Source organism: Zonotrichia albicollis, chromosome 6 (genome assembly GCF_047830755.1).
Source record: "Zonotrichia albicollis isolate bZonAlb1 chromosome 6, bZonAlb1.hap1, whole genome shotgun sequence".
NCBI classification, from domain to species: Eukaryota; Metazoa; Chordata; class Aves; order Passeriformes; family Passerellidae; genus Zonotrichia; species Zonotrichia albicollis.
Window position 1 is genome coordinate 47,581,856 of NC_133824.1, and position 27,991 is coordinate 47,609,846.

General features: G+C 57.5%; 2 protein-coding genes and 1 long non-coding RNA gene across 4 annotated transcripts; 1 reads left to right on the forward strand and 2 right to left on the reverse strand.

Annotated features, from left to right (window-relative positions):
• Window positions 1–741: 741 nt before the first annotated feature.
• Window positions 742–9,121, reverse strand: LOC141729400 (uncharacterized). Of its 2 annotated transcripts, XR_012580896.1 has the most exons (4): window positions 8,523–9,121; window positions 4,128–7,177; window positions 1,862–1,984; window positions 742–881 (listed from the first exon to the last, which is right to left on the reverse strand). It is a non-coding gene; the product is annotated as an uncharacterized LOC141729400 (long non-coding RNA). The 2 variants fall into 2 exon arrangements; XR_012580897.1 differs by lacking the exons at window positions 742–881; window positions 1,862–1,984; window positions 8,523–9,121 and adding exons at window positions 3,056–3,331; window positions 8,314–8,466.
• On the forward strand, window positions 6,306–20,507 carry MPEG1 (macrophage expressed 1). Its single transcript, XM_074543519.1, has 3 exons — window positions 6,306–6,429; window positions 7,403–7,517; window positions 16,019–20,507. The coding sequence occupies exon 3, from the start codon at window positions 16,561–16,563 to the stop codon at window positions 18,715–18,717; it is 2,157 nt and encodes a 718-aa protein (XP_074399620.1). The 5' UTR covers window positions 6,306–6,429; window positions 7,403–7,517; window positions 16,019–16,560; the 3' UTR covers window positions 18,718–20,507.
• DTX4 (deltex E3 ubiquitin ligase 4) lies at window positions 18,870–27,494 on the reverse strand. The gene is made up of 9 exons (XM_074543521.1): window positions 27,095–27,494; window positions 24,079–24,799; window positions 23,195–23,256; window positions 22,902–23,063; window positions 22,733–22,794; window positions 22,384–22,536; window positions 21,551–21,712; window positions 21,183–21,272; window positions 18,870–20,920 (listed from the first exon to the last, which is right to left on the reverse strand). Exons 1-9 carry the CDS (start codon window positions 27,303–27,305, stop codon window positions 20,687–20,689), a joined length of 1,857 nt encoding a protein of 618 aa, XP_074399622.1. The 5' UTR covers window positions 27,306–27,494; the 3' UTR covers window positions 18,870–20,686.
• Between the last annotated feature and the right edge of the window lie 497 nt (window positions 27,495–27,991).

A 27,991-nucleotide genomic window follows, 5' to 3' on the forward strand; every position in this document is an offset into this window, starting at 1 on the left:
ACACACCCCGAAAAAATGGGACAATTTCAGCTCCTTCGCTGACATGAAGCCCATCTTTCTGCTCAGGGGGAAAACTGGGATGCAGAGGGGTGAGGTTATCTGTTCTGCTTGTCTGAATGCAGCAAATAATGCCAGAAGAGATTACAGCTAATTTAACCCTTTAGTGAGAGCTTGGAATATCACTTAGGATTTTCAGGGGAAGCAATTCATCTTTCCACCTTCCTGACTGTTCCCCCTGGGTTCCTTGGCACAGCCTTCCCTAAACTGGCTGCAGGTTCAGCAGAGCTGAGCTGACCTGGCTTGGCAGCAGCCAGCCCAGCTCACAGGAGCAGTCAAGTTGCACAGTCCAGTGTTGTTTGGCTCTTCTCTTTAGGGAGGTGCAGCAGGGTGTCAGCAAGTCCCTCCAAGCCTGCAGGTGCTCCTGTGACTATGCAGGAGCTGACTTCAGGGCTTGGCTCTGCTCTGTTCTCCCAGCACAAACATCTGGAATGTGCCACCAGGCCCTTGTCCTGCCAGCAGGAGGTTCCACGCCCAGGACCTGCTGTTTCCTTTGTCACTGGTAAACATGGACTGATCACATGAAGGACTTTGTCATCAATTTTCTATGTCATAAACCCGCTAATTGTGCAGTACTTTAGCTGTCTATCTGTTATCTGTCAGCCAAAGAGCTCCTGAGATATTGTCTTCAAGTGCCAAGTCAGCACTCTGCTTCCAGCTATCAGAGGCAAGGAAATATTTGATGCTCTTGTCTAGGTTTGCATCTCCCATCAAACAATCTCTTCCCCAGCTGGCAGCCAAAAGCTGGGCTGGTGTCCACCAGCTGAGAGCATGGCTGTGTGCATTTGCATCTTCTGATCATCAGCACAAGATTTATGCTGCTCCTGGAGAAAGAAACAAAAGTGATTGCTGGGATCTGCAGGAACATCAGAGCACATGTGATCCCAAGGGAGGCTTTTATCCTCTTGGGCCATACACGTCCCTGTCCCAGTGTTTCCATGCTCACTCCTGCTCTCCTCTCTCTGAGGAATGCTGCCCTGGCCTCCTGGACACTGTGTTTGTGCTGCAGATCAAGCCCAGGACCTGGGAAGCTTTCCTACTTCTTGCAGCAAAGCTGTTTGCCCAGGAATTACAGTGTGGTAATTGAGGGTGGGGAGTGCAGCCAGTGTTTGCCATATGAAGAATCCCTCCAGCAGCTTTGGGATATCTCCAGGAAGCATTTTCCACAGGATTATGAGAACTCTCTGGCAGCTGCTCACTGCTAACCCAACATTTCTGGCCACCAGCAAGGCTGAGGAGGACCCTGCCCCCTGTGGGAGGGTTGCTGATGTGGGGAGAAGCTGGAGTGCTTCTCCCCTGCTCCGTTTCCTTGGGGGCTGTGCTGTGTGTGGTTCATTCCTGTCAGTGCTCTGCTGTCTGGCTGCATTCCCTCTGCTGCTGGGTACTCTGGATTTCTGCTGGCACACTGATTTATGAGCTCCCTACGACTGCAATCTGTGTTCAGCTCTTGGTGCTTTCCTTCCCCTCACCAGTGTGCTTCCCATGCTGTTGGAATGGGACTGGTCCCATCAAAACAGTCTTTGTTTTCTCCCAGGGCTCATCAGTGCATACAGCCACAGGTTTTAGTGTTTCTCAGGGTTATGGGTCCTTAATTTCAAAGGAGATGATGTTTGGTAAATATTGTGTCTGTGGAAGTGATGGTTGTTGTGAGAAGCACAAAACCCAATAATAAAACTTGGCAGCAGGCAGAGCTCAGCTGCTTCCAGCCATTGCCTGTCAAAGCCTCCAGATCCTGTGTTCTTGACTCCTGTCTTTTTGGAAAGAAATTAAGAAAACTGTGTAAGGAACAAGAACAAAATTTAACCTTTTAAGTTCAAGTCCATGTGAGCTTGAACTCCATCTGTATGGGTTGGTTTGTCTGCTGAGGCTGGGAAGGGTGACAGAGTTTTTGCATCCTTGTACAGCGATCATGTTCATTTATAAACATCTGCATAAGAAAGAAAAATGTACTGATAGAAATGTTTTTAGAAAATTGGATCAGCTTAAGTGGTTTTTGACAGCAAATAAATATCTACATACCTTGAAGGTCTCATCCTTACACTCCAAAGATATTCAAGTGCTTTTGGAAGTTTAACTCTACAGGCAGATATAAGAAATCTCTTTCATCCCGTCCTCAATCAAGCTCTGTTTTTATTTCTGTACCAGCTTAGAATGATACTTTTTTTAATACTTGTGATGCAAAGCTATAAAAAACTGGTCAGCAAATCTGCATGGGAGAAAGAGCAGTTTCAGTGTGGCTGTTGTAAGTGTGGATTTGAGGTTTTACAGCTGGGAGTGGCACAGATGCCAAGGGAGAGGATCCTCACAATTGCCAGCTTTGAGCACCCTCTCCTGATGTAACACAGACCTGGCATGTGCCTGTTTCACCTTCATTTTAGCCTCTGGAAGGAAAAGAAGCCTCTCAGCTGCCAAGGGAAACTCTAAAACCAAATTTAAATCAGCAGGTGCAAGCAGGGAATTGGAAAAATCGAGTAAATACAGGCATTTTACCTGCAGGAAGTAACAGAAACAGACTGAAAAATTCCCAGGTGTCTGAAAATTAATTTCTGCTCAAATCCTTATGGATTTCATCAAGTGTCATTGGCATAACTGACAGCAAATGTATCCTTTTGCCTTTTTTTTGCTTCTGAGAGAAAAATATTTCTGGCACATGGCTTGCCAGTGTAGGGAGGACACTTGGTTTAGTTTTGAGGGGTGGAAGAGAACTGGAGACCCTTCTCTTTGTATGTAGGATAGCAGAATGATCTAGCATCTATAAACTTCCAAATAACAAACAGTCAGAGATAAAAGACCTGTTTTAACTTGATTCCCCTTAAATATTAAGCAGCCTTAGCTCCAAAAGGGGTTCCTTTTCCTTCAAAAAAGAAAGTAAATTAGATTTTATTCCAGTTTGTGTGAATATATTTTTTCATGAGTTGGTTGCTGAGTCCTCATGGAAATAAAGCTGACATAAGCAGTAAATGGAATTTTAAAGAAACAGGATCAACTCCATCAAACAGATTTTAAGCAAATTATGGCCTTTCCTTTTTATAAATACATATTTTATCCAATCAAAAATAACAGCAGTTCACCATCGAATTCCAAGGAACAAATTTTGAGCTATAACAACAACTGAGGCTGCAGAAAGGACCCAGTAGCAGTACTGGGGCAGAAATTGTATTCCTTTTTGCACAGAGAGGTTGCTGTAACGAAGGGCAGAGATGGGAGTGCCGGGTTTCCCCTTGGTTTGTGTACGCTGAGATAAACACTTGTATGATAAGCCTTAATGAAATAGCTGAAAGATGTAAGACACCACATTATACTTGTGTTCTGCTTGGATTTATACATCTTTATGGAGGCGTTAAGGGTTTTATAGTACGAGAAGTACCCTAACTGTTCAGGTGCAAAAGTAACATGTTTCTTAGGGAGATACAAGGCCATGTGTCCATCCCTTCTAGGTCCCGCATGAGTTTCTTGCCCATGTGATGGAGAAACAACCACGCGTCAACACCCCGGGCCCGGGGCTCTGGGGCGGTACCGGGGCTCTGGGGCGGTCGCGGGCGGTCCCGGGCGGTCCCGGCTCAGGTGCGGGGTCCCAGCGGCGCTGCGCGGGGCGGGGCCGAGGTGATTTAATCCCTGGAAATCGCCTCCAGCGCCATTCGCCCACCCGGAGGGGCGGGAGGCTGCGGCCGGGCTGGGCTCTCCCACGTCCTGTACCCCTCTCCTTTCCCCCCTCTTTCTCCTGCCCTTCTCCTCCTTTGTTTTTCCCTTATCTCTGTTTTCCTACCCCTCCATTTCCTTACTCCCTCCCACCCCGCCCTGCCTCTCCCCCTTCGCCAGCGCTCTGCACATCCCCGACCCCCTGCCACCCCTCTCCCTACCCCACTCCCCAACCCGACTCCCCTCTCTTGCCCCTCTACCGCTTTTCTGTCCATCATCCCGCTCCCTCACCCATCCCTATCCCCTCCTCCTCCCATCCTCCCTCCTTCCCCGTAGCCGGGGCTCGGGCACCGCAGAATAAAGCCCAGAGAGCCGGAGCCGGCGCCCCCCGCTGTCCCTGGAGCCCCGCACGGGGCCGGACCCTCTCATACCATGGGCTCGTGGGGTGATTTGGAAGGGACGACGAAAACTCTCTGGACTCTGTTGTCCCGTCTCAGGGCAAAGAACACGGCCAAAACTGCCTCCTCAGCCTCATGGAATGGCAGTGGCTGTGTGGAGCTCTGGCAGGAGTGCCTGGAGACCAGGTAAGAACAGAAATGAGATTGTTTTGGCTGCTGCTGGATGTGGTTTTCTCTTTTCAAGGTATTTCTCTGATTGATGTTTTCACAGTTGTTTTCTAGGTGTCATGTGAGGGTATTTCCAAAAGTTTGGAAGTGGTTGGGAAACAGTGGGGCAAAAATATGAATCTGATTTATTTCTAGTAATTCCAAACTTCTCCCACAACATCATTCTGGGGGAAAGCTGGTTAAAGGATAAAGATACAGAGGAACAAGTGTTGTGAACCCCCCTTGCTATCTGACAGAGCAAACCTTCCAGTAATCCAGTACATCTCTCTGAGGGACTCTGGGATCATAAGGTCTTCCAGGAAAGCAAAACAAGCACAGAGACGAGGGAAGAGGCTGCTGGTTGTTAATGATTTGATAGGTGTAGGAATGATTCTTGTATGTTTCACACTCCTCTTTTAACTCCTGGAACATTTTTAAAGTTATCCCTTTAACAAAATGAATTTGAAAGGAAATGGTGCACAATAAATGCATAGAGAGATCATGGAGTCCTCAAATGGTTTGAGTGGGAAGGGGCCTTAAGGATCATTTCATTCCATCCCCTGCCATTCCATCCACAGCCCAGGGTGCTCCAAGCCCCATCCAGCCCGGCCTTGGACACTTCCAGGGATGGGGCAGCCACGATGTCTCTGGGTTTATGGGCACAGGAGGGAGTTTCCAGCAGGACTGAGGCGTTTCCTTTGCTGTGCCAGCCCCAACAGAGCAAACGTTTGTGGTTTCACATCCCGTTCCAAGGAGCTGCCGGGGCAGGAACGGGGATGGGCACGGAGCAGGGACGGTGCCGGGCACAGGGTGACATCCAGAGGGTGCCACCAGCCCGTCCCTGCTGCCCAGGCCGGGCTGAGCAGGCTGGTGACCGTCCCTGCGTTTGCTCCACAGGGAGAGGAAGCCAAGCCTGGCGAGGAGGAGGATGAGGAGGTGTGGGAGGATGGAGACAGCGGCCACCAAAGGCTGGGGAAGGCCCAGCTCCAGGTAGGAGATGCTGCCTTCCAAGGAGAGGGGCTTGTCTGTCCCACTGGAATTTGGGGTGTGAGGCCAATGGAACAAAGGGGTTGATTCCATTTTCTTACATGGGCCAGGCTGTGCTTGAAACAGCCCAAGGCAGCAGAGAGCTGGAGTCATTTCCTAGCAGGGAGCTTGACTTGGAATCTGCATTCCAAACATTGTCCACATTTATTTTATCTACCACATGGAGATGCCTAAGGAAGGTGGGGTGTTCCTAACAAAAGAACATCCCAATTCATCTGTGGTAGAGGGCTAAAAATTAAAGTGTGAGTGGAGGTGCCTTTAGGACACTTCAATTCCTTAGTATATGAATGGAATTGAAATGAAATATCCAGATCCTGACAAGCTTGTCTGAACTCCAGAGCCTCTGCAAGTGTTTTACAGCCAGGGAGGGAGACAAGAGTCTGGAGTCTCTCCCCAAAAACTGGCTGCTGTTTGTTTGAGCAGGCATAGGAATGATTGTGGATTCCCTGGGGCTGTCCTTATGGAGAAAGGTTTATTTATATGTCCTGGGTTTATTCAGGGTCTCTTCACAATGATGGAAACTGATTTCATTGAAATGCCAGAGGTGCCCAATGCTTTCCCCAGGCAGAGCTCAGAGCCAGCCCTGTGGGAAGGGGTTCAATGCCCATTTTCCCCATCCCTCCAGGCAGCAGCACTGGAGCACTTGAGCCAGACATGGCCAAGGTGCCCAGTGCTGGCAGGAGGCAAATCCAGGGATTGGGCAGTGGGAGTTTGCACTGCTCCTGGAATGCCAGACCTGGAGCTGTGCTTCAGAGAGCCCAGGAGATGCCGCCTCACTCAAACCTTGTTTAAAGCTCAGCATCCTCCCTGCTCCCTTGGCATTATTGCTGCTCCCTTTGCTGCTCTTCCTTATTATTGTTATTGTTGTTGTTGTTATTTATTGTTGTTGTTGTTACTGTTGTTACTACTGTTACTGTTATTACTATTACTGTTATTGTAAACTCCCACTCCATGTCTTCCAGAGCCCTTTGCTTCCCAGAGGTGCTGCTTTAGGAAAGCCCCTCCAGCCTGGGCAGGAGCTCCTGGCTCCAGACACGTTCCCAGTGCCCAGGAGCAGCAGGACCTGTGCTGTTCCCAGCAGGTGAGGCAGAGGTTTCCTTGTTTGTTTCCTTCCTTCCTTCCTTCCTTCCTTCCTTCCTTCCTTCCTTCCTTCCTTCCTTCCTTCCTTCCGCCACTTCCTTCCGCCACTTCCTTCCGCCACTTCCTTCCGCCACTTCCTTCCTTCCTTCCGCCACTTCCTTCCGCCACTTCCTTCCTTCCGCCACTTCCTTCCTTCCGCCACTTCCTTCCTTCCGCCACTTCCTTCCTTCCTTCCCTCCTTCCCTCCTTCCCTCCCTCCGGCTTTTTGAGGGGTCTGAGGGAGAAGTTCTTTGTCACTCCAGGGCAGAATTAGCCCTGGTCCCACTAAAAGCAGGAGGAATTATTTTATCCCTGTGTTTGGATACACATCTTGTGTTTTCTCTCTGTTGCTGACACCGTGTGGTGAAGCAGCAGCTCCCCAGTTTTCAGTGCTGCTCCCTAGAAGAGTTTTCATTTGTAGAACCACGAATTCCCTGCGGGAATCCAGTCACAGCCCCCAGATCAATGTGCACTTTAAGGTCTTACACCCTGAGCAGGACAAGTTCCTGTCTCTAGACATGGAAAATGGGGAAAAACTCAGACTGGAGTGGGGCCAGGATGCAGAATGGGGCACTGAGGCAGCGTGCTCAGCCCAGGCTGGGGCTGGCACAGGGGCTGTTCCCTGCTGGATGACACCTGTGTGGAACAGATCCTCCTCTTCCTTTGTCCAAAGTCCAATGGCAAAGGATTCAGGAACTCACAAGTGCGGCCTGGAATGAAAACATTCTGTTAAAATTGAGCAAAGAATGTGATAAGAAAAAATGGGCATCCTTTTTGTGTATTAGAATAGTAGGGAATAAAATGTTGACAAGGGGCACTTTTATTCAGTGTCACCTTTCATGTTTTATGGAGTGAGCAATCAGAACAGAAGTAGGAAAGCCAGGAGCCTTAGACTTCCAGAGTGGACCTAATTTCCATTTTCTCCTCTCTTTCAGGACAGCAAAAACCACTTAACTCATCCCATCTTTGCCCAGAGCTTTGGAGTTTGAGCAGCCAAACCCAACAGGCTCCAGCTGCACTGGAGGGTCCCTGGTCCTGCTGTGGTGTGGGGTGAGTCCCCAGCTGTCCCCAGAGTGTCACAAACTCAGAGGGATCTGCCCTGGTTTCAGGCTGTCCCTGCAGTCCCTGACGCCTCCCTCGGGCCCCCTTCTCCTACCCCCACCCCAGCCCCCCTCCCCCCTGGGACCCCCTCCTGAGGAGGGGGCCGTTCCTAACACCCCCCAACCGCCCCCCAACTTCCCCCTCTCCCCGGAACCCCGGCGCTGTCGGGCCGTGCATTGCACAGCAATGGGGGGGTCCCGCCGAGCGGCCCCGGCCCCGTGTGGGGGCTCCAGGGACAGCGGGGGCGCCGCTCCGGCCCTCTGGGCTTTATTGTGCGGCGCCCCGAGCCCCGCGGCTGCGGGGGAAAGAGGGAGAGGGGGACAGAGGAGGGGAACAGGGCGACAGAGGAGGGGAATAGGGAGGGATGAGGTGAGGAACAGAGAGGGGCTGAGGAGAAGTTGGGGGAAGGGAAAGGCCGGGTCCGGGGAGAGATGATGGACAGAGGAGCGGTACAGGGGGAAGAGAGGAGGGTCGGGCTGGGGAGAAAGTAGGGAGAGGGGTGAAAGGAACGGGGGGTCGGGGGTGGGCAGGGGAACAGCGAGAGACGGGAGGGGAGGCTGGGGAGCGGGGAGAGGGCAGGGGGGGCTGGGAGGGAGAGGGGATGGTGGGGGAAGGAGAAAGAAGCTGGAGAGATAGAAAAGAGGAGATAAGGGGGGGGGAGAAGGAGGAGGACAAGGGCAGGAGAAAAAGGGGGAAGAAAGGGTGGAATCGCCGCCGAGAGAGCCCAGCACAGCCACAGCCTCACCGAGCTCCGAGTGAGCAAATGGCGCCGGCGGCGATTTCCGGGCATTAAATCACCTCGGCCCCGCCCCGCGCAGCCGCACTGAGGCCCCGCACACCTGAGCCGGGCCTGTCCCTCACACCGGAGTCGGACCCGGGACCGCCCCTGAGCCCGGGGCCCCGCCCTGCCCGCGATGGCGGCGGGACTGTCCGTCCCGGCCCCGCCCCTCTCACCTGGGCCGGGCCGGGGCTGCGAGCGGCACCGGGACCGGGGCCTCGGCTCCGGGTTCCGCCGGTGTCTCTGGGGCTCCGGGCGGTGCCGCCTCTCCCCCGCCGGGCGGGCTGCGGGTCCCGGCCCCGCAGCACTGAGGGCGCTTGGGGCCGGCACCGGCAGGAGCCGTTCCGGGACGGGCGCTGGGGTCGGGCCCGAGCGGTCCCGGGATGCCGCGCTCAGCCCGACGCGCCGGGCCGGCTCCGCTCGGAGCCCCGAACCCCTCCCGGCCGCCCGCGCCGGGCCCCGAACGCGGCCCCGGGGCTCCGCCGCCAGCCCCGCCCGCGGCGCTCGGGCCCTGCCCGAGGCGCGGAGCCCGGAGACACGGACTGGCCCTGGCCGAAAGAGCCGCCCGGAGCACCAAAACGCGGCCTTTGGCCTTTCCCTAAGCCCCCCAAAATGCAGCACTTCAATCTCTCTTGGTGGATGAACCGGTGGAAGCCCAAACGCTGAGTGACCCCGGTTTCAGGACCTCCCACACACAGGCCATGGCCTCTGCTCCACGCCTCTAAAATGCAGAACTTGTTCTCTCCGAGATCCCAAATGCTGTCAGAGGTACCTTGGTTTCAAGGCCCCCAAACCAGTCCTTAGTGTCTCTTTCTGTATCTGGCCAAATGAGCCCAGTTTTGAGCCCCCAAATCGCAGCACTGGGTGTCTCTCTGTGAGCCCCAAAACTGCCCCAGTCCCTCTATTTGCACCCCCAGAAGTGCCCCGGGCCAGGGGCAGACCCAGCTGGGCCCCAGCAGCAGCTCCCTCACCCCAATGCGATGGGGAAGAGACCAGAGACAAAAATCCAGCTCAGAACACTTTAATAATGGAAATCAGGACAAATATAATAATTTCATATTGATGACAGCACATAACAGTGATAGCAACAAGAGCAGTGAGAACAATAAAAATAAAAAGGAGATAAGCCATTCCACAGCCTCCCTTTAACATTATAAATCCAAAAAGTCATTCAGACCACCACAAACTCCCAGTGTGGGGGATTTCCATATTCCTGCTATTTTCTCTGTGGTCCATCCTGGGGATTTGAAGCACTTGCTGCTCCTCTGGGCAAGGGAACGGCTCCTGTGCTATTCCCAAAAATAGAACCCCTGGAATTGGTGCCATGGGAGCCCAATCCAGTCTTTCCAGTGACTGGGGGTCACCCAGAGGGTCTTTACCAGCATCAAATGAAAATGACATCCTGGTCCAGTGCATTTCCAGCAGGATTGGACACTCCTGGCCATGGTGACCAGTCCATGAAAATTGGACCAGTGACAATCCAAAGAGGACTTAAGGTTGGAGACTTAAAATCAGAAACTCCAATTCTTTTCAACACCTCTTGCTTAAATGTTTCCCTGCTGGAAGAGCTCAATTAGTATTTTTGCTGACCAGATTGCCAAAGGGAGGGAAAAACAATCAGCATTCCCTGAATGCCTCCATCACTTCCACAGCCATCTGCAGCCAGTGGCCAATGGGCAGGAGCTCAAGGGGTGGTATTAATTCCATTATTCCCAAGGTTTGAATGATTCTGGCATTATCCCATGTCCCTGAGTGTGCCAGAAACCCCAGAGCTCCAGGAGCTGCAGCCAGCTGCAGGCAGGCATTCTTCCTTCTCAGCTTTTTGGGAGTGTGGGTGAAGGTCCCCTTCCAAGTGATCTTGGGCCCTGCTGGAGCCAATTCATGTCCCAGCCCATATCCTACAGGAAAACAGGGAAGTGCCCTGCTGGCCCCAGTTCCAGTCAGGAATGTCTCAAACAACATTGTGGGGTGTTCTTCCAGCTCTGGAAGGAAAGCTGGGATGAGCTCAATGCCCAGGCTCCCTGTGGAACAGCACTTCAGTTTTTAGGTGAGGGGCTTTTCCTTGTGCCCTGAGGCACAGGATGATCCATAGATTTGTCCCTCCCTTATTTCTCACACACTCACAGACTGAGGTCCTGCTCCTTTTGCCCTCCCTCAGGGGCTGCAATTGCCAGTGGGGTTTTCCCACTTTTCAGCAGACCAGGGATCATTCTCCAGTGTCTCCAGGAAATTTCCAGAGCTGACCCATTCCCAGGTACAGAGGCCAAGTACAGAGGTCAGGATGAACAAAGGTTTTACCACTTACCATCTTTAATCTTCCTTTCCCACAACAACTTGCTCTGGCTCGTTCTATCTCAGAAGGTTCCCTGTCTTTGTTTTAGCCTCAGAGGATTCTGTGAGGAGATTTCACAGCCACAAATCAAGATCCCAGACCCACAGGGTTGCCCATGAAGGCAGAGCAGTGTTGGCTGCCCCAGTGAATTTCCTCCATGTGCACAACTTAAAAACCATTACACCACTTCAAAATTACCTGGAGCTGGTGCTGTAACAATGAAAAACTGATTTTCCATGTCCAGAGGCAGGAGATTGTCCTGGTCGGGCTGTGAGACCTTAAAGTGCACATTGATCTGGGGGCTGTGACTGGATTCCAGCAGGGATGGAGCCTCCTGCGTGTGCAAACCCAGCGTGGGACTGGGAAGGTTTTCACCAAGGAAAGCTCTTCCTTTCTTCCTTGGCAGCTTTTCTCTGGAATATTAAACAAATAGGGAAGCCTGGTCCTTAATCCAATTACCACAGGGCAGCAAATTACTGTTTCTTGTTTACCAGCTATGAACAAAACTGGGAGCAGTGCTGAAAATTTGGGAGCTGCTGCTTCACCACACGGTGTCAGCAACAGAGAGAAAACACAAGATGTGTATCCAAAAACAAGGATAAAATGATTTCTCCTGCTTTCAGTGGGACCAGGGCTAATTCTGCCCTGGAGTGACAAAGAACTTCTCCCTCAGACCCCCAGAGACCCCTCAAAAAGCCAAAGTGCAGCAGGGAAGGAAGGAAAGGCACCTCTGCCTCACCTGCTGGGAACAGCACAGGTCCTGCTGCTCCTGGGCACTGGGAACGTGTCTGGAGCCAGGAGCTCCTGCCCAGGCTGGAGGGGCTTTCCTAAAGCAGCACCTCTGGTTCACATCCTGCTGGCTCTCCCCTCCCTTGGGAAAGGAAGGATTTCATCCAGAGCCTGGAGAAGAAGGAAACAAGGAGGCCCAGCCCGTGGACTGTTCAGATGAGCCACGGGAGGACACAGAATCTGTGCAGGGATTTCTGCCCCAGGGGCCACATTCCTTCAAACCCAGTGCAAACTTGTCGCAGAAACAAGGCCTTTGTCGGGGATGACCATTTGTCGGTGAGGGGAGACTCAGGCACTCAATATGAGTGATAAGCAAATTCCATTTATTGAAGAGAGCATCAGACACTTATACAGCGAGTAATAAGCTTATGAATATTCTGTAAGCTAAGCAATCTATTGGTTAAACTATACCATCAACTCATTCCTCAGGGGTTACATCTCTCTTTTCTCATGTCTCTTTCACTGTTTGTTATCCTACTACAGCTAGGCCCAAGGACACTGCTATCTATGCAGGTGCAGGACTTAGAATTAGCCACAGCTTTGTAATTTTCCATTCTCTAGCTGCTAAATTCCCAACACAAACTCACTAAAATGATCTTTCCACAAATACCTCCTAAAGCACATGAGAACCTGAGTGAGAAAATGGAATCAACCCCTTTGTTCCATTGGCCTCACACCCCAAATTCCAGTGGGACAGACAAGCCCCTCTCCTTGGAAGGCAGCATCTCCTACCTGGAGCTGGGCCTTCCCCAGCCTTTGGTGGCCGCTGTCTCCATCCTCCCACACCTCCTCATCCTCCTCCTCGCCAGGCTTGGCTTCCTCTCCCTGTGGAGCAAACGCAGGGACGGTCACCAGCCTGCTCAGCCCGGCCTGGGCAGCAGGGACGGGCTGGTGGCACCCTCTGGATGTCACCCTGTGCCCGGCACCGTCCCTGCTCCGTGCCCATCCCCGTTCCTGCCCCGGCAGCTCCTTGGAACGGGATGTGAAACCACAAACGTTTGCTCTGCTGGGGCTGGCACAGCAAAGGAAACGCCTCAGTCCTGCTGGAAACTCCCTCCTGTGCCCATAAACCCAGAGACATCGTGGCTGCCCCATCCCTGGAAGTGTCCAAGGCCGGGCTGGATGGGGCTTGGAGCACCCTGGGCTGTGGATGGAATGGCAGGGGATGGAATGAAATGATCCTTAAGGCCCCTTCCCACTCAAACCATTTGAGGACTCCATGATCTCTCTATGCATTTATTGTGCACCATTTCCTTTCAAATTCATTTTGTTAAAGGGATAACTTTAAAAATGTTCCAGGAGTTAAAAGAGGAGTGTGAAACATACAAGAATCATTCCTACACCTATCAAATCATTAACAACCAGCAGCCTCTTCCCTCGTCTCTGTGCTTGTTTTGCTTTCCTGGAAGACCTTATGATCCCAGAGTCCCTCAGAGAGATGTACTGGATTACTGGAAGGTTTGCTCTGTCAGATAGCAAGGGGGGTTCACAACACTTGTTCCTCTGTATCTTTAACCAGCTTTCCCTCCCCTGTCACACCGAGCCCTCCCCGGCAACTCGGATCCAATCATCGGGACACCGACTCCCCCATTTCCCCCGGTCGCTCCGGCCCGTGCCCGTTCCCCGCTCGGGGCTCTCCCCGTTCCCCGCTCACCCCCGAGCCCGCCGCAGCCGCTCCCGGTGCCCCGGCCCGGCCCCGCCGCTCCCCGGGCTCCGCCATTGCCGCTCCCGGCTCCGCGCCTGCGCTCCCGGCACAGCACCGGCGGTTCCTGCAGGGAGCGGCCCCGGCCCAGGGCCCCGCGGCCCCGCACGGCCGGTTCCCGTCGTTGTCCCGCTCCTGGTCCAGCTCCATATCCCGGTCCTGATCCAGCTCCATGTCCCGGGCCCGGCCCAGCTCCATGTCCCGGTCCCGATCCAGCTCCATGTCCCGGCCCCGGTGCCGGCGGAGCCGCGGGAAGCGCCCGGCGCGCTCGGAGCTGCAGTACCGGGTGTGTCCACAAGACGGCAGCACTGAGTGTGTCACGGCCCCCGCGCATGCGCAGCGGTTTTAGGGGTGCCAATAAATCCCAATTTCAGTCAATTCCAAATCCCGGATTTCGCCTGTTCCAGCGGGAGCAGGGGGAAAGAGCTCCGTGTACACAGAGCTGTTTCTAGGTCCTTCATACAGATAATCTACTCTTTTTCAAGCGCTTTATTGTTTCATTTATAGACCTAAAACATTGTATTTTTATTTTCAAACCCTATGGATCCATAGTCAGAATTCTTTACAGTCTTGAGAGGAATGGCGGATTTATCTTTAAAAACAAGCTGTGGGTCTACTGGTAGATAAAACTAGCTCTGGAAGATAAAAGAAACAATGTGAAGGATTCCACTGATTGATGAATGGAAAAAGATATTTTCTTTTACAAATAAGTCTTAGGTTTGCTGATAAACTAAATTAGACATTGAGAGAAGAAAGAAACAATGGGGAAGAAAACCCCCTAAATTCCGTAAGAATTTAAAATTAAAAGGGAGGGTTGTACATTAGAGGGAAGTCTTTGGTATCAGGTGTATTGGGAAGTCTGTACCTCCCAAGTACCTCAGCCAATGGGGAAAGAGAGAAGGGAAATGCAGCCGGGAAATTAGGATAAAAAGGGAGGCTGTGTCCTCCAAAAATTTGAGAGACCCCAGGGGAATGCCCCATGGCCTCACCCTTTATTCAAATAAAGCCAGAAAGGATTCCTCTGTCTCCTTTTGGACATCAACCTCTGATGTTTGTGGGTTAATTTTCTTAACAGTCTGAAATCCAATCTATAACACAGAAGATTTATCTTGAAATAAAGAGTGGGTTTTTTCTATATATAAAAAAGACTTTATATTTTCTACTGTTCTACACACAAATGAATTTTCAGGCATTTTGGGGCTATAACCTCCCTTTTTTGGAGATATCCCACCTGTTTCCCCCTCATGCCCCACTCACCAGCTCCCCCACCACAGACATTGGGGTGCCCCAAATGACACCATCACCCCACAGACTCACACACTTCTCTTTTTCCTCACCCCCAGAGAAGGCACAAAACCAGTCCAAGTTGCCCTGGCCAGCAGCTCAGTGCTTCCGTAAGAAGCACATGGACATACCCCCAAAAAAGGGGGGTAAATCGAGGGCAGGGCTGCCCCCCAAAGTGTTGGGGTCCCCCCAGCTCCTGTCCCACAGGCTGGCAGCCACCCCACGGCACAGAAAGTGTCCCCAAGGGCGGTGTCTGATCTTCCCCCTCAGGCCCCACCATGTTCCCCCTCCACTCCAGGCAGAGGATCCCTCATTCCAGGAGATGTCTGATCCCTTCCCTAGGCCTTCCCAGACACGGCTGGGCCGTGATGGAATCCATACCCCCAGCAGCTCCAGCCCCTGCGCTGCTCCTGCACATCTGCCCCAGCCAGGGAAGCAGAACTAAAACCCAGAAATTTAAAAAGTAAACTGGAAACACAGCCCCAAACCTCACTCACTTGATGGTTAAAAGGTGTCTCTGTTTACCCAGGAAAACCAGTCCCTCTGGAGAAGTCTTGGGTTTCCTTTTGCATAAATTGAGTGGCACAGCTGCCAGCTGATGCCGTTAAACTCTCCATCCCCAAAACCCCTGGTCACCCTGGGCTGTGGGGTTTTTGGTGTCACGCTGCTAGCAGGGACCTCTGCCAGCTGCCCTGCCCAGGAGAGAATCCATGGGACTGATGGGAACCTCACCACTGGAAGGCAGGCAGGAATTGGTTCATTCAGAGCAGCACCTCAGAGTGCTGGGGGAAGCTGTGAGATGCCACTGCCTCCATGGCACCGTGGGCAGGTTTTAGGTGAGGTGCCCACACAGGCTGCACATCCTCGTGCAGATGAGAATCCCTGCACAAGGGTTCTCCAGCCACCCCAGGGGCTGGAGACAGCAAGAACATCCCTGGAGGAGCATCAGGGGGGTAGGACAGACAGTCGGGACAGACAGACACGAGAGATCTCTGCAGCCAGGGCATGGAACTTGGGGTTTATTGCAAGTGCAGAGCCCTGCTGGGAGCTGCCAGTCACAGCTCGGAGCAGGCCCGAGAGAAGAGAGGGTGAGAGAGCGAGGTTCCCGTTACAATACAATAAATCTTCTTCTGTGTTGAATATTCTAATTCTCACTAACAAATCTAGTACAAGATACAAATCCTACAGCATTTACATCCAGCCTATAAGAATCATTACATTAACATACTGTGTTACATTTTAAACCCTAAAAACTCTTCTTTGGGCCCCTTCTGCCAAGCTAGTGGGGTCTGCTCTGACCCTTGGACCTGCCTGCAAGCAGAGGGTATTGTTTCATCAAAAGGGGATTACCTTCAGCTGGCCACACCATTGTTTTCCAGTTGTTCAGTAACTAAGGTATCTCAAAGCTTGCTTTCATTTCAATCTCACTTAAAATTGCTATATTCTCAAAATCTTTTTCCAGGCAATCATATTAATAAGGCTTTCTGTTTCATCTTCCCCAACACAATGGCGTTCCTGTTATCTCTTCATCCCCCACTCCTGGCATTATCCTGCCCAAAAAACAGGCACTTACAGTCCCTGTGCCTCCATCACAGCTGTCACGCCAGCCTCCTCCGAGGCAGAAGTGTCCTGCAAAGAGGAACTCAGGAGCAAAACCAAGGGAAGTGAATCTATCTGTATGGAAAGAGTCACCGTTTCCACAGCAGAAACTTCCTTTACTGTTTATTCCCCAAAACTTGCACCACCTGCCCTGCGTTGCTGAATCCGCAGCCCAGCCAGGCACAGCTGGGCAGAGCTGGATCAGAGCCCTCAGCACCTGTGGCTCAGCATTCCCAAGCGGGAGGTGCTGTCCCCGGCTGGTGACACTGCAGACCCTGGGGGAAGGACGGGAGTGGGGCAGAGGAGGCTGCAGAGAGTCCCTGGTGGGGCAGAGGGAGGGACAGACACCTTCCTGCTCCCCACCCCCTGGTCTTGGTTTCCCCTCTGTCATTTCTCACATGCCTCAGTTCTCACTTCTCCTTTCCCTTTCGTCAATTCCCTCAGCCAGCTCGTTTTCCCAGCTCCGGTCCCTCTGCTCCGACTGGTGAGTGCCCAGAGCGGCTCGGCCATGGGCTGGGGGCTCGGGGGGGCCTCGCTCACCTGGGCACTGCTGGCGTGGGTGACAGGGGCTGAGCAGCCCCAGGAACTCTCGTCCTCTTCAGGCTTTGGGGTGTGCAGAAAGGCCTTGAACCTCTCACGTCTGGAAGTCCTGCCGGGGGGCGGCTGGGATAACCTCAGGAATTTGGATATGGGCAGAGTCATCAACCTGGGCTACTCACAGTGCAAGACCACAGAAGATGGATCTTACCTCATCCCAGACGAGATCTTCACCATCCCCCGCAAGCAGAGCAACCTGGACACCAACTCTGAGATCATCGAGTCCTGGAAGGATTACCAGAGCATCACCTCTGCCTCCATCAACCTGGAGCTGTCCCTCTTCTATTCCATCAACGGCAAATTCTCCAGCGACTTCCACCGCACCAAGACCCACCAGGTGAGAGACAAGGCTGTCACCACCCGGGTGCAGGTCAGGAACCTGGTTTACACGGCCAAGATCGACCCCGAGGCAGCCCTGGACAGGGCCTTCAAGAAGCAGCTGCTGACCATTGCCAGCCACCTGGAGAACAACCAGACCCAGATGGCCGATTTCCTGGCTGAGGTGCTGGTGCTCAACTACGGCACCCACACCATCACCTCCGTGGATGCAGGAGCCACCCTGGTGCAGGAGGACCAGATCAAAGCTACCTTCCTGAAGGACAGCTGGGCCACACGGAGCTCTGTCACCGCCTCGGCCGGCGTGGCCTTCCACAGCATCGTCAATGTGGGAACCAAGGAGTCCCTGGACGTCAGCTCGGGCTTCACCAAGCAGTACCTGGACAACCGCACCAACTCCAGGGTGGAGAGCATTGGTGGGCCCCCCTTTTACCCAGGCATCACCCTGAAGACGTGGCAGGAGAGGATTCAAAACCAGCTGGTGGCCCTGGACCGCTCGGGGCTGCCCCTGTACTTTTTCATCAAGCCGAGCGCGCTGCCGGAGCTGCCGGCACCCACGGTGCGGAGGCTGGCCCGGCGCGTGGAGCTCGCCATCCACCGCTACTACACCTTCAACACCGCCCCGGGCTGCACCGACCCCTCCTCACCCAACTTCAACTTCCACGCCAACACCGACGACGGCTCCTGCAAGGGCACCATGGCCAACTTCACCTTCGGGGGAGTCTTCCAGGAGTGCGTGGGCCTGGGCGGTCCCGACACCGGCGCACTGTGCCGGGCGCTGGAGCAGAGGAACCCCCTCACCGGGGCCTTCTCCTGCCCCGCCGCCTACACCCCGGTGCTGCTGGGCCTGCAGGAGCGGGAGGAGGGTCACAGCCACCTGGAGTGCCACAACAAGTGCACGCTGGGCATCTTCTGCCACCGCGAGTGCCAGGACGTCTTCTGGCTCTCCCGGGTGCAGTTCAGCGCCTACTGGTGTGCCGCGAGCAGGCCGGTGCCTCCGAACTCGGGGTACCTCTTTGGGGGGCTGTTCAGCACCCACGGCGCCAACCCCATCACCGGAGCCCCGTCCTGTCCCTCGGGGTTCTTCCCACTGAAGCTCTTTGGCGAGCTCAGCGTGTGCGTGAGCCAAGATTACGAGGCGGGGGCCGCGTACGCGGTGCCCTTCGGGGGCTTCTTCAGCTGCCAGGCCGGGAACCCGCTGGCCGGGCAGCCCCGGGGCACGGCTGAGGACGCCCACGCCAAGGGCTGTCCCCCGGGCTTCAGCCAGCACCTGGCACTCATCAGCGACAGCTGCCAGGTGCAGTTCTGCGTCCAGGCCGGGCTCCTCACCGGGGGCTCGCTGCCGCCCGCCCGCCTGCCCCCCTTCAGCCGGCCCCCCGCCAACCTGCCGGCCGTGGACACGCTGCTGGTGCGGGACGGGGACAGCGCCTGGGTGAGGGACGGCCACAGCCACGTGTGGCGGCTGGCACGGCCCGAGGAGGCGCAGCACGCGGCAGACATGGTCGGGGCCCGCGGGCTGTCAGGGGGAGAGGTGGCCGGAGTCACCGTGGCCGTGCTGGCCGGGCTGGCCACCGGCCTGGGGACAGCCTGGTACGGCCACCGGCGCTACAGGGCCAGGGGGTACCGCGAGCTGGGCGAAGGGGAGAGCCCGGCCCCGGGCAGCCCCGAGCACAGCACCGTGCTGAACGTGGGCGAGGGGTACCAGCAGGAGATGGAGGGGACGGTGCCCTGAGTGCCCCCTCCCCTGGGGCCCAAATCCCCAAACCCACGGGAAAAGGCGGGAGCGAAGGGGCCCTGGGGAGGGCTGTCTCCCAAATCCTGCATGCTGCAAGCTGCAACCCCTATCTCCATGTATATCTATCGGGATAGATATACACACGCATGCAGAGAGGCACGGAGCAGTTTTATTTCAGCCAGCAACTCATCGTGTAGTCAACAGAGCATTAAAAAAAGGAAAAAAAGTCACGTTGTGGAAAGACTTACTCACAGTAAGAGCCATCGGGCTGGCACCGCGGAGGTGGGGGACCCTCCCCCCTGTCGCCCAGAGGGTTTTGCATAGCTCCAGACAGGCTTTGTCTGCACTGGGGAAAACCCAGGGCGTGCAGTGGAGGAGAAATCACACGGCTGAGAGCCACCCAAACAGGGGCGTGTGCCTGGGGAAAGAGGGTTTCTCCCTTGAGGTAGAAGATAACAATCCACGCTGAGGGCGGCTGGGCACAGATGGGTGCAAAGGGAAATCAGGGGGACTCGGGGTGCCTGGCCCTGCCCACAGCGCCCCTGGCTCGCCTGGCCACACAGATGACTGACAGAAGACAACGGAGAGGCCAGGCCGTGCAGGGACCGCCACAGTCCCCTGCCATCCGCTTTATTGACCCCCAGCCCCTCCGCGGGGTGGCCGCGGGGGTGACGGACCCTCCAGGCCACGGAGAGGAAAAACAGCAACGACAACAGAACGATGCACAGCAGGATGGGCCCCCCTCCCACCAGCACCCGGCACAGGTGGCTCTGAGAGGCCCCGTGAACCCTGGTTTGGGATGGAAGGGACCCCACAGACTCCCATTCCTAAGCCCTGCCCTGCGCAGGGACACCTTCCACCTCTCCAAGGCCCAGTCACCCAGGGGGCTGACAGGGACCCCCAGAGCCTTGGAACACACTTCCCCCATCACCCACACTCTCCTACCCACACCGCCCTCCTGGCCCAGCCCACACCAACCCTTCAGCAAGCACCTTCCCCTGCAGACCTCCCCAAGGGCAGGAAGGGGGACACTTCTTACCCCACCTGCACCTGGCCCCATGGGGACCCACAAGTGACAGCCCTCCAGTGGGGCAGAGCCCTGTCGGGGTGGGGGGCCCCACAGCCCCTGTCCCGACCCCAAGCACCACTGTGCCCAGCCCCAGCTCAGCTGCAGCACCACGTTCTCCCAGGCTGCCTCCCCAGATGCCCCCCTATATGTACATATATACGACAAAACCCCAAAACACGAGGTATATAGAAATTCCAACGTGGGGACGCCCCCATACGAACAGTTCAAGGAACCCACTGCGGGGGGTGGCATGTCACTGTCCCCTCCCACACACTTGCTACCACCCACCAGCCCCTCCCTGGCATGCAGAGGGACACGGGGACCCTGCAGGGCACAGCTCAGACACAGCCAAGAGGAGCAGGGGGCAGGGCTGGGGGCAGCTGAGGCAGCCCAGGCCCCCCAGCCTCCACAGACACAGGAGACCAGTGGGGAGGTACCGGACAGAACGAACGGACAGACAAACGTCAGAGGGACGAGGCAGAGCAAGGGGGACTCCTGCGGCCCCAGCTCCCACCCCAAGCCAGGTGCCAGCCCCAGGTGGGTGGCAGGGGTGTTGGGTCAGGCTGGGACTGGCACAGATGAGGAGAGAGGGGAGCCTGGCACTCCCCAAGCCCTCAGCACAGTGACAGCGAGGACAGAACACCATCCAGAGGGGCGGCCAAGCCAGCCTGAAGCCCCACAGCTGCGTATGGGGATGTTCCCGCCCTGCAGGAGTGAAGGGGACGGCCAAAAGGACCTTCTCCCACATTCCCAGCCAGCCTGGGGCACTGCGTGGCTGCCACTGGGAGCAGGGGGCTCCAGGTGTGCCCTGAAAAGCCCCCAGGCAGATATCTCCAGCAGCTTTATCCTGGTGGGTGCCGGCACAGGCAACCCTTTCCTTGCCTCCTCGCCACAGTCTCAGTCCTTCTCCTGTGCCAGGCTCTCCTCGGTGATGCCCTGGGCTGCCAGCTCGGCCAGGACATTGTCCAGGTAGTTGATGTCGGGGTAGCCGTGGCCGGTGAGGTTGGAGCCGAACTCTGTCTTGTGGTGGATCTCGTTCCAGATCACCGTGTCTGACTCGCCCGTGGTGCTGGAGGTCCCGATGGCGAAGATCAGGCGCCGGTCCCAGGCCACCAGCAGCAACTTCAGTACCTGTGGAGGCCAGGAATGGGGCAGGCAGCAAAGCAGGCCCGGCCATGTGGGCCCGGCCATGTGGGCAGCCCACAGGCAAGGCCTCCTGGAGCATCCCAGCACAGCCTCCTGCCCCAGCCAGAACAGAGGGACTGGGCTGCCGAGCCGGCAGGGGAACGTCACGGGGCTCCTGCAGAGCCTGCTGGATGGGCTGTGGGCTAAGCCTCCACCCACATTCCCCTGCTTAAGCCATGTTTGCTTTTCCCACCCGGGCATGCCTCACCTTCCTGCCCTTCTCGCTGTCTGGCAGGTAGCAGTGCCGGGGGAAGCCACGGGCCGTGAAGCTCTTCCCAGGGTTTGGATGCTCTGGTCCCTGCGATGTGGAGGAGAAAAGAAAACCCTTCTGGAGGTCAAAAGCAATCTCTGGGCACAGAGCAACTCCCCAAGCCTTGGTGGGCACCAATGGCCACCATCCCCCTGCCACCAAGCATACAGGGACAGCACTTTCATGCGGATACACCCCAGACTTCCAACAACACCCTTATGGACAAGCAGCTCCTGAGCTGCAAGGCACGAGCTACAGCAGGACCTGGGGGTGACACAGCTGTGACAAGGGCTTCCAGCACCCCCAGGTGGCCCCCCCAGACCCACCTGCACCCCCGGGGGGATGTTGTAGATGATGCGGATGGTTTTGCAGTCGGCGTGGCCGGGCAGCGCGTGGGGGATGATGTGATATTCCATCTTCCCGGGAGGCTGCGTCCCTGTCTTCACCCCATAGATGGTTTTGCAGGTTGGACACTGCAGACTCCCATCCTGAGAGTGGAAAAAGGGGGACATGGTGAAACCAGCATCTCCAGCACTGAGCCACGCCAAGGACTGAGTCCCTGAGCAGCACTGAACGTTGTTTTAATTAGGAAAAACATAATTTCAAGAACTCTCAGGAACCTGGGGTAGGGCTGGGAGAATACGCTCTCCAACTTCAACCAAAAACCTGAGGTCTTCATTTCTCTTCCCCATCATTTTTCCAGTCCTCATTGCTTTCCCTAGCTCTGAATTGGTGCTTTGTTTTGCTTTGTTTTTTCAAAGAGGGAAATATAAAAAAATATTGAAAATCTCCAAACAATGCATTTTCCAGGGAATGTCAAGCACGAGGGGTATTTGCAAAAACTCTCCCGTGGCTGGAGAAGCACTGCCTGGCACCAAATTCCAGGTAGCTCTGCTCAAACATGCAGGGATCAAAGTCCACCCTGGCAAGGAAAACAAGCACAAAAATCTGGACATAGTGGGGGGAAACACACCCACACAACCCTGAGTTCTGATTTAGCAGTCCCCAAGTGCTTGCTGCTGATAAAAATTAAACTCTGAGTCAGGGTGGGAGCTCAGGAGTCCTCCAGGGCAGCCAGGCTGGAGCTCCATCCCACGGAGAGCTCGTGGAGCTCGGCACAGGTGGCTGAGCTGGGGTCCCCGGGGCTGCAGGCTCTCACCTTGTTGCCGTTGTTGTACATGGCCACCAGGCAGTGGAGGTGGAAGACGTGGCTGCACTTGACCAGCTTCCCCACCAGGTCAGGCTTGACGGCCAGCTGGGGCCCCTTGTAGCCAGAGGGGGCAGAGAGGCGCTCCATGCAGATGGTGCAGTCCTGTGCCAGGGGGAGGGCAGGATCAGAGGGATGGGCGCTGATGGCTGCCCTGCTCTCACCCAGGTCACCCTGCAGGGGCCACGCACGGAGCACACAGCCCCCTCTGGGGACAGGGCAGAGCCATACAGGGTGGCATTGTGTGTCCCCAGCAACCCACCCCAGGGCAAAGCCCCTGGCACAGCCCTGCTGCTCGCACCTCATCGGGCGGATGCCGAACCTTCTGCAGGTATTTCTTCAGCACCTCCTCAGGGGTTTTACCTGCGGGACAGCGAGGGTCAAAGGATGGGAGAAACCCACTGCCAGGGGCAGCAGAAGGGATGGGGGCACAGGGGAACCAAGAAGGGAGGAGGGACAGTCTCTCTCACCCTTCTTGGCCTGTTTCTTGGTGGTCTTGCGGCAGGAGTGGGAGATGCCGGGGATGGACTGGATCTCGCTCTTGCTGACAGGCGGGGGGTGCAGCACCAGCTTGGGGGGCCGGGTCAGGCACACGGGCAGCCCGGCCGCGCTCATGAGGATCCCCGTGATCCCTGCGCAAGGAGGGAGCAAATGGCACTGAGGAAAACACCCTGAGACCCAGAGGCTCCCCAAAACCTGCCCCACTGCGGCTGTTTGTCCTCCCACCCTGAGGAAGCAGCACCTGCTGTGGCCCCATCCTCACCTGCCAGTGCTGGGTTGACGGGACTGGAGCCAGTGAGGTTCTTCACAGGGACAGTGGGGACCCTGAGGGGAGCCAGCACAGACCACGTCAGGACAGGCAGGAGGCATCCACGTCCCCACAGGGCCCAGGGGCCACACAACAGTTGCCTGAGCAACTGCACAGGCCCTGGTTGGAAAAAGAGAATCCCCTCGACGGGGCAACGTGCCCCTCCCTGCCCCACCACCGCCTTTTCTCTGGCGCTTTAGAAACCCTGACTGCATCTCCATTCATGGCCCCTTTTTGTCACAGCTCCCCGGGCCAGTCTGTTGTTTCTTTTCCTCTTTTCTCCTACAGCCACGTCACTGCCGCAGCTCTTTCCCCCCTCCCCTTGGGGCTCTCTTCCATGGGAAAGTTTCCCGGCAGGTCAGGAGCAGAGGGAAGGGGGAGAATGGAGAGGGAGAGGAAAGGGGCCAGGCTGTGACAGAAGGCTGACGGCAGAGCCAGACAAAGGGGAGAACCAGGCCCATTAAATGTCCACCCCATCACAAAAAAATGTCTTTGGAGGGTGGGGGTCTGGAGGCACCCCTTCTCATGGGGCCTGAATGGCTTTTCTTTGGGCCTTTCGCAGTCCCCCACCCAACCCCTGACTCCAAGAGAAAGAGCAGCCTCAGCCTGTTAATTGAGATGCAGGAGCCGACCCATCCCTGCTCCGGTCCCCAGGCACCTGTGGCAAGGCGAGGGGCCCAGCAGAACCCACTACCCTCCACGGGAGGCTGGGCACCACTGAGGGTCTCCCACCACACTCAGCGGTGACAGACCCCTGCAGTGAGGGCTGCAGCCCTCCCTGGGGAGGGGGAAATGCCTGTGCCGTCCCTTTCTGTGGCCCGGCACCCCGCGGGACTCACCCGGAGGCGATGAGCACGCGGGACTGGGCGATGGCAAGGCGCTGCAGGTGGCTGCGGTTCAGGGTGCCCAGGCTGGCCCGGGAGCCTTTGCCGCCGCCCGCGCCGCCGGGGGGGCTGCCCGAGGCGCCGGCCGAGCTCAGGGCGGGCGTGCTGGCCGCCTGCCGCCGGCCCCCCTGCGCCGCCAGCGGCTTCAGCGAGCCGCGCACCGCGGCCACGCCGTCCGGGGGCTTGGGCCCCGCCGCGGGCACCGCAGGCTTGGGGGCGGGCGGCGGCTTGGCGGGGGCGGCCTTGCGGGGCTGCAGCGTGGAGGCGCCTGGGCCGGCGGCGGCTTTGACGCTCATGACCAGCAGGCACTGGGGACACGTGCAGGCGGGCACCGGCGGGGCCGCCGCCGCCCCGGGGCTGGCCGGCCACGACTGCGACTTGGGCAGCGTGCCCGACACCAGCGGGTACACCATGTCGAGGCGGCGGCGGACGCGGCGCTTGCGCTGGGTCTGCCGGTTGATCTGGCCCATGGTGGCGAAGTCGATGACGTAGCAGAAGCCGATGGCGCTCAGGTCCACCCAGGGGTGCTGCTTCTCGTAGGCGCGCTGGATGGTGATGCCCACGTCCATGTCGTACGGCGTCCACGTGCCGCTGTCATTCTCCCACTCCCAGACGACGCCCTTGCCCGGCGCCGAGGACGGGTCGTAGTAGCTGCGCCGGACGGGCCGGATGGTGCCTGAGGGAGGGCGACAGATGCCATCAGACCCTGGCGCCAGCAGCCACCCGTGGGCAGGCAGCGAAACCACCCCGACCTGCCCTGCCGGTGCCATTCCACGTGGGGACAGCACGGCTTTCCGGCTCTGCTGCTGTCCCCGCCCTGCCAGGGGACCCGTGTGCGTCAGTTTCCCCAGAGGGCAGAGAGCTCCTACACCCCACAGCCTGGGGATGCACCCCAGTGCAACTGGGCTGAAGGGAAGGGCAGATTTCTCTCCCACTGGCCCAGAGGCCAAGCACAGAGCCACTCAGCCCTGATGGGGAAACAGAACCACAAGCTTGGCTGCTCCAGCCTGCTCCTGGGGACCTCCTGTGGGAGCCTGATGAAACCAGGCTTTAGGGCACCCGAGCCCTGCAGTGCCCGTCTCCCTCCCAGCTCTGGGCTGGAACAGGTGAATAAAAGATTTGAGGGGCAGCTCCGAGCCCCAAGCAGTGACACACACAGGTCCTCACGCACACAGGGGAGCAGGGCTCGTGCCAGCCCCACCATCTGCAGCTGCCAAACCGGCCCCGATGAAAACCCCAACTGTGGCAACTGATTTTCCTCACAGGGAAAATCCGTGTGAGACCAAGCTAAGGAGTTTGAGTGGGGCGCTGTGCCCAACTCCCACTGCCCCATCAGCAAACATCAGGAGTGGGACGAGAGCACAAAGCACCAAGGCTTTGTGCCTTGCATGCTTATTTTGGCTAAGCGTTTCCTTTCCCACCGCTCCCAATCAACAAGGATGCATTCGAAGCATGGACACAAATTTTGGGAACTCCTACAGTGAGGAGAAAGGCTTCCTCTTTGGGATGTCTCACAGCAGGGCAGGGCTGGGTGTGCATGGTACTGGGGTCCCATGCTGAGCATGTCACTAATGCCCAGAGGTGTCTGGTGGGACAGCAGGTGGGACAAGCACCACTGCCTCCAGGTCCCTCTGCAGATCCCCATGGCTCAGCCCAGCGTGAGGAACAAGAAAGCACTCAAAGAGAAGCAATAACAAGTCTGCTGCTTCGGCTTTTCACCACGTGTCCTGCAAAGCCTCCAAGAATTTCAGTCCCTTCTCACCCCCACCTCTCGGCGGAGAACAGCCGCCACCGCAGGTCCCGCAGGGACACGAGTGGGATAAGAAGGAAAAGGTGTTTATCAGCACCCTGCCAAGGGACACGGGGTACAGCTACACCCCAGCCAAGCCAAGCCACCCGCCCTGTCCTGCCAAGGGGCACCCGGGGCAGAAAAGCCGAGGGGAGCGGGGCAGTGATTTATCCTAATCTGGCGGCGGCATGCGGCATCTGGCGGTCCCCAGGCAGCAGTGTGGGAATGCTGTGTGTTCCCCCAGCCCCTCGCCGCCAGCCGGCCTCCCATTCAACAGGGGAAGAAAGGGAACAATAGCTATTCAGGGCCTGCCAGGGTCGCGACCCCCCCAAATCAGAGCTGTTTAATGACCCAAAATACCAACATCCCCAGCAACCCAGGGAGAGACAGAACAATCTCCCTTTCAGTCCTCCACCCTGGGCAACAATAGCCCTCAGAAGCTGGCCCCCAGCCACCCTGCTCGCAGAGGTCCCTTGTCCCCACACCCACGGGCAGGGGAGGGTCGCCGCCAGCCCCCAGGGCTGCTGGGGAAAGAGGGACAAAGGAGGGTGTCTGGCGCTCTGCTGCACCCCAGGGACAAAGCACGCTGGCCATCACGGGGGTGTTTGGGATCATAACCCCCCATTCTAACGCCCTGCCGTGGGTGCTTGCGCCCTACATCCCAGACAAGCCCAGGAGGTGGGGGACAGACAGCTGGGACCCACTCACCTGCCCGTGCCCTCCCCGACCATCCCTGCACCTGCTTGTGTCCCTGCCCTGGGGCTGCCATCCCCCCGGGATGCAGGATCTGTCACCCAAGTGTCTAGGTCGATGGCGGCTCAGATCTAGCACAGAGGGAGCCGGGCACGGCCCTGGAAGGGTGTGCAGGAGACGAGCTCTCCTGAAGGGAGAAGGATGGGGTGGGTGCAACAGGGCCCTACAGCAGCGAGCAGGGCGGGCAGCACGACCCCGGGGGGGACCAGGGACGCGGGCAGGACGGGCAGCGAGGGCAGGGCGAGGACCTGCGGATCGGGTGGGAGGACACGGGCGAGCTGGCATCGCGGCGGGATCGGGCACGGCGGGGCCCGGCAGCGCCGCTCGGTGCAGCCCCGCACGGCCCCGGAGCGGGGACACCGGGACTCCCCTCCCGCCCGCCGGGCCGGCCGTGCCGCCGCGCGGGGCCGGGCCGCGGGGCCGACTCACCGGTGTCCTGGCGGAACTGGTGCATGGACTGCAGGTCGATGATGTAGGGCGCCAGGCGGCTGTCGGCCTGGCCCAGCACCACGCTGCCGCCCGCCCGCGGCCCGGCGCGGGCCACCGCCTCGATGTGGTGGCTGACGGCCGGGCTGTAGGGCCGCCAGCGCCCGTGCTCGTTCAGCCATTCCCACACCACCACGGCCGAGGCCAGCAGCATGGCTCCGCCGCCCCGGCCGCGGCCCCGGCTGGCTGCGCCGCTGCCGCCCGCCCCGGCGGCTCTCGCATGCTCGGCGCGGCGCAGGGCTCTGCCCGCCCCCGCCCGGGGCCGGAGCCGCGCACGGCCGGGCCGCCCCTCGCTCGCCCCTGCGCGCACCCGCGGCGCCGCCCCCGGCCCGCTCCGCCCGGCCCCGCCCGCACCGAGCGCCCCGGGCCGGGGGCGGCACCGCGCCACGTCAGCGCGCCCCGCCCCGGTGGCACCGAGCGACCCGCGGGGAGCGAGGGACCCATCCCGCACCGGGGCATCTCCCACTGTCCCGGTATCCCTGTGCTGCATCCCGCTTTCCCACTGTCCCCGTATCCCTGTGCTGCACCCCGGGTCCGCTCTGTCCCCGTACCCCTGTGCTGCATCCCGGGTCCGCACTGTCCCCATACCCCCACCCTGCTCCCCTGGGACCCCTCCCAGTGTCCCTGTACCCCCACCCTGCAGGCCCCCCGTACCCCTAACCAGGTGTGCAGCCCGGGGGGTCCCTGGTGTCCCATCCTTGTGGAGACCCCCAGTCGCTGCCTGCCAGCAGAGACTCAGGGTGCTGGTGGGTCACAGGGAAACTGCTCCATGTGCTGTGTCATAGAAATGTCGCCCAAGAGCTTCTTCAGGAAGTGGCCCCCTGGGCTGCTCTTGCCCAT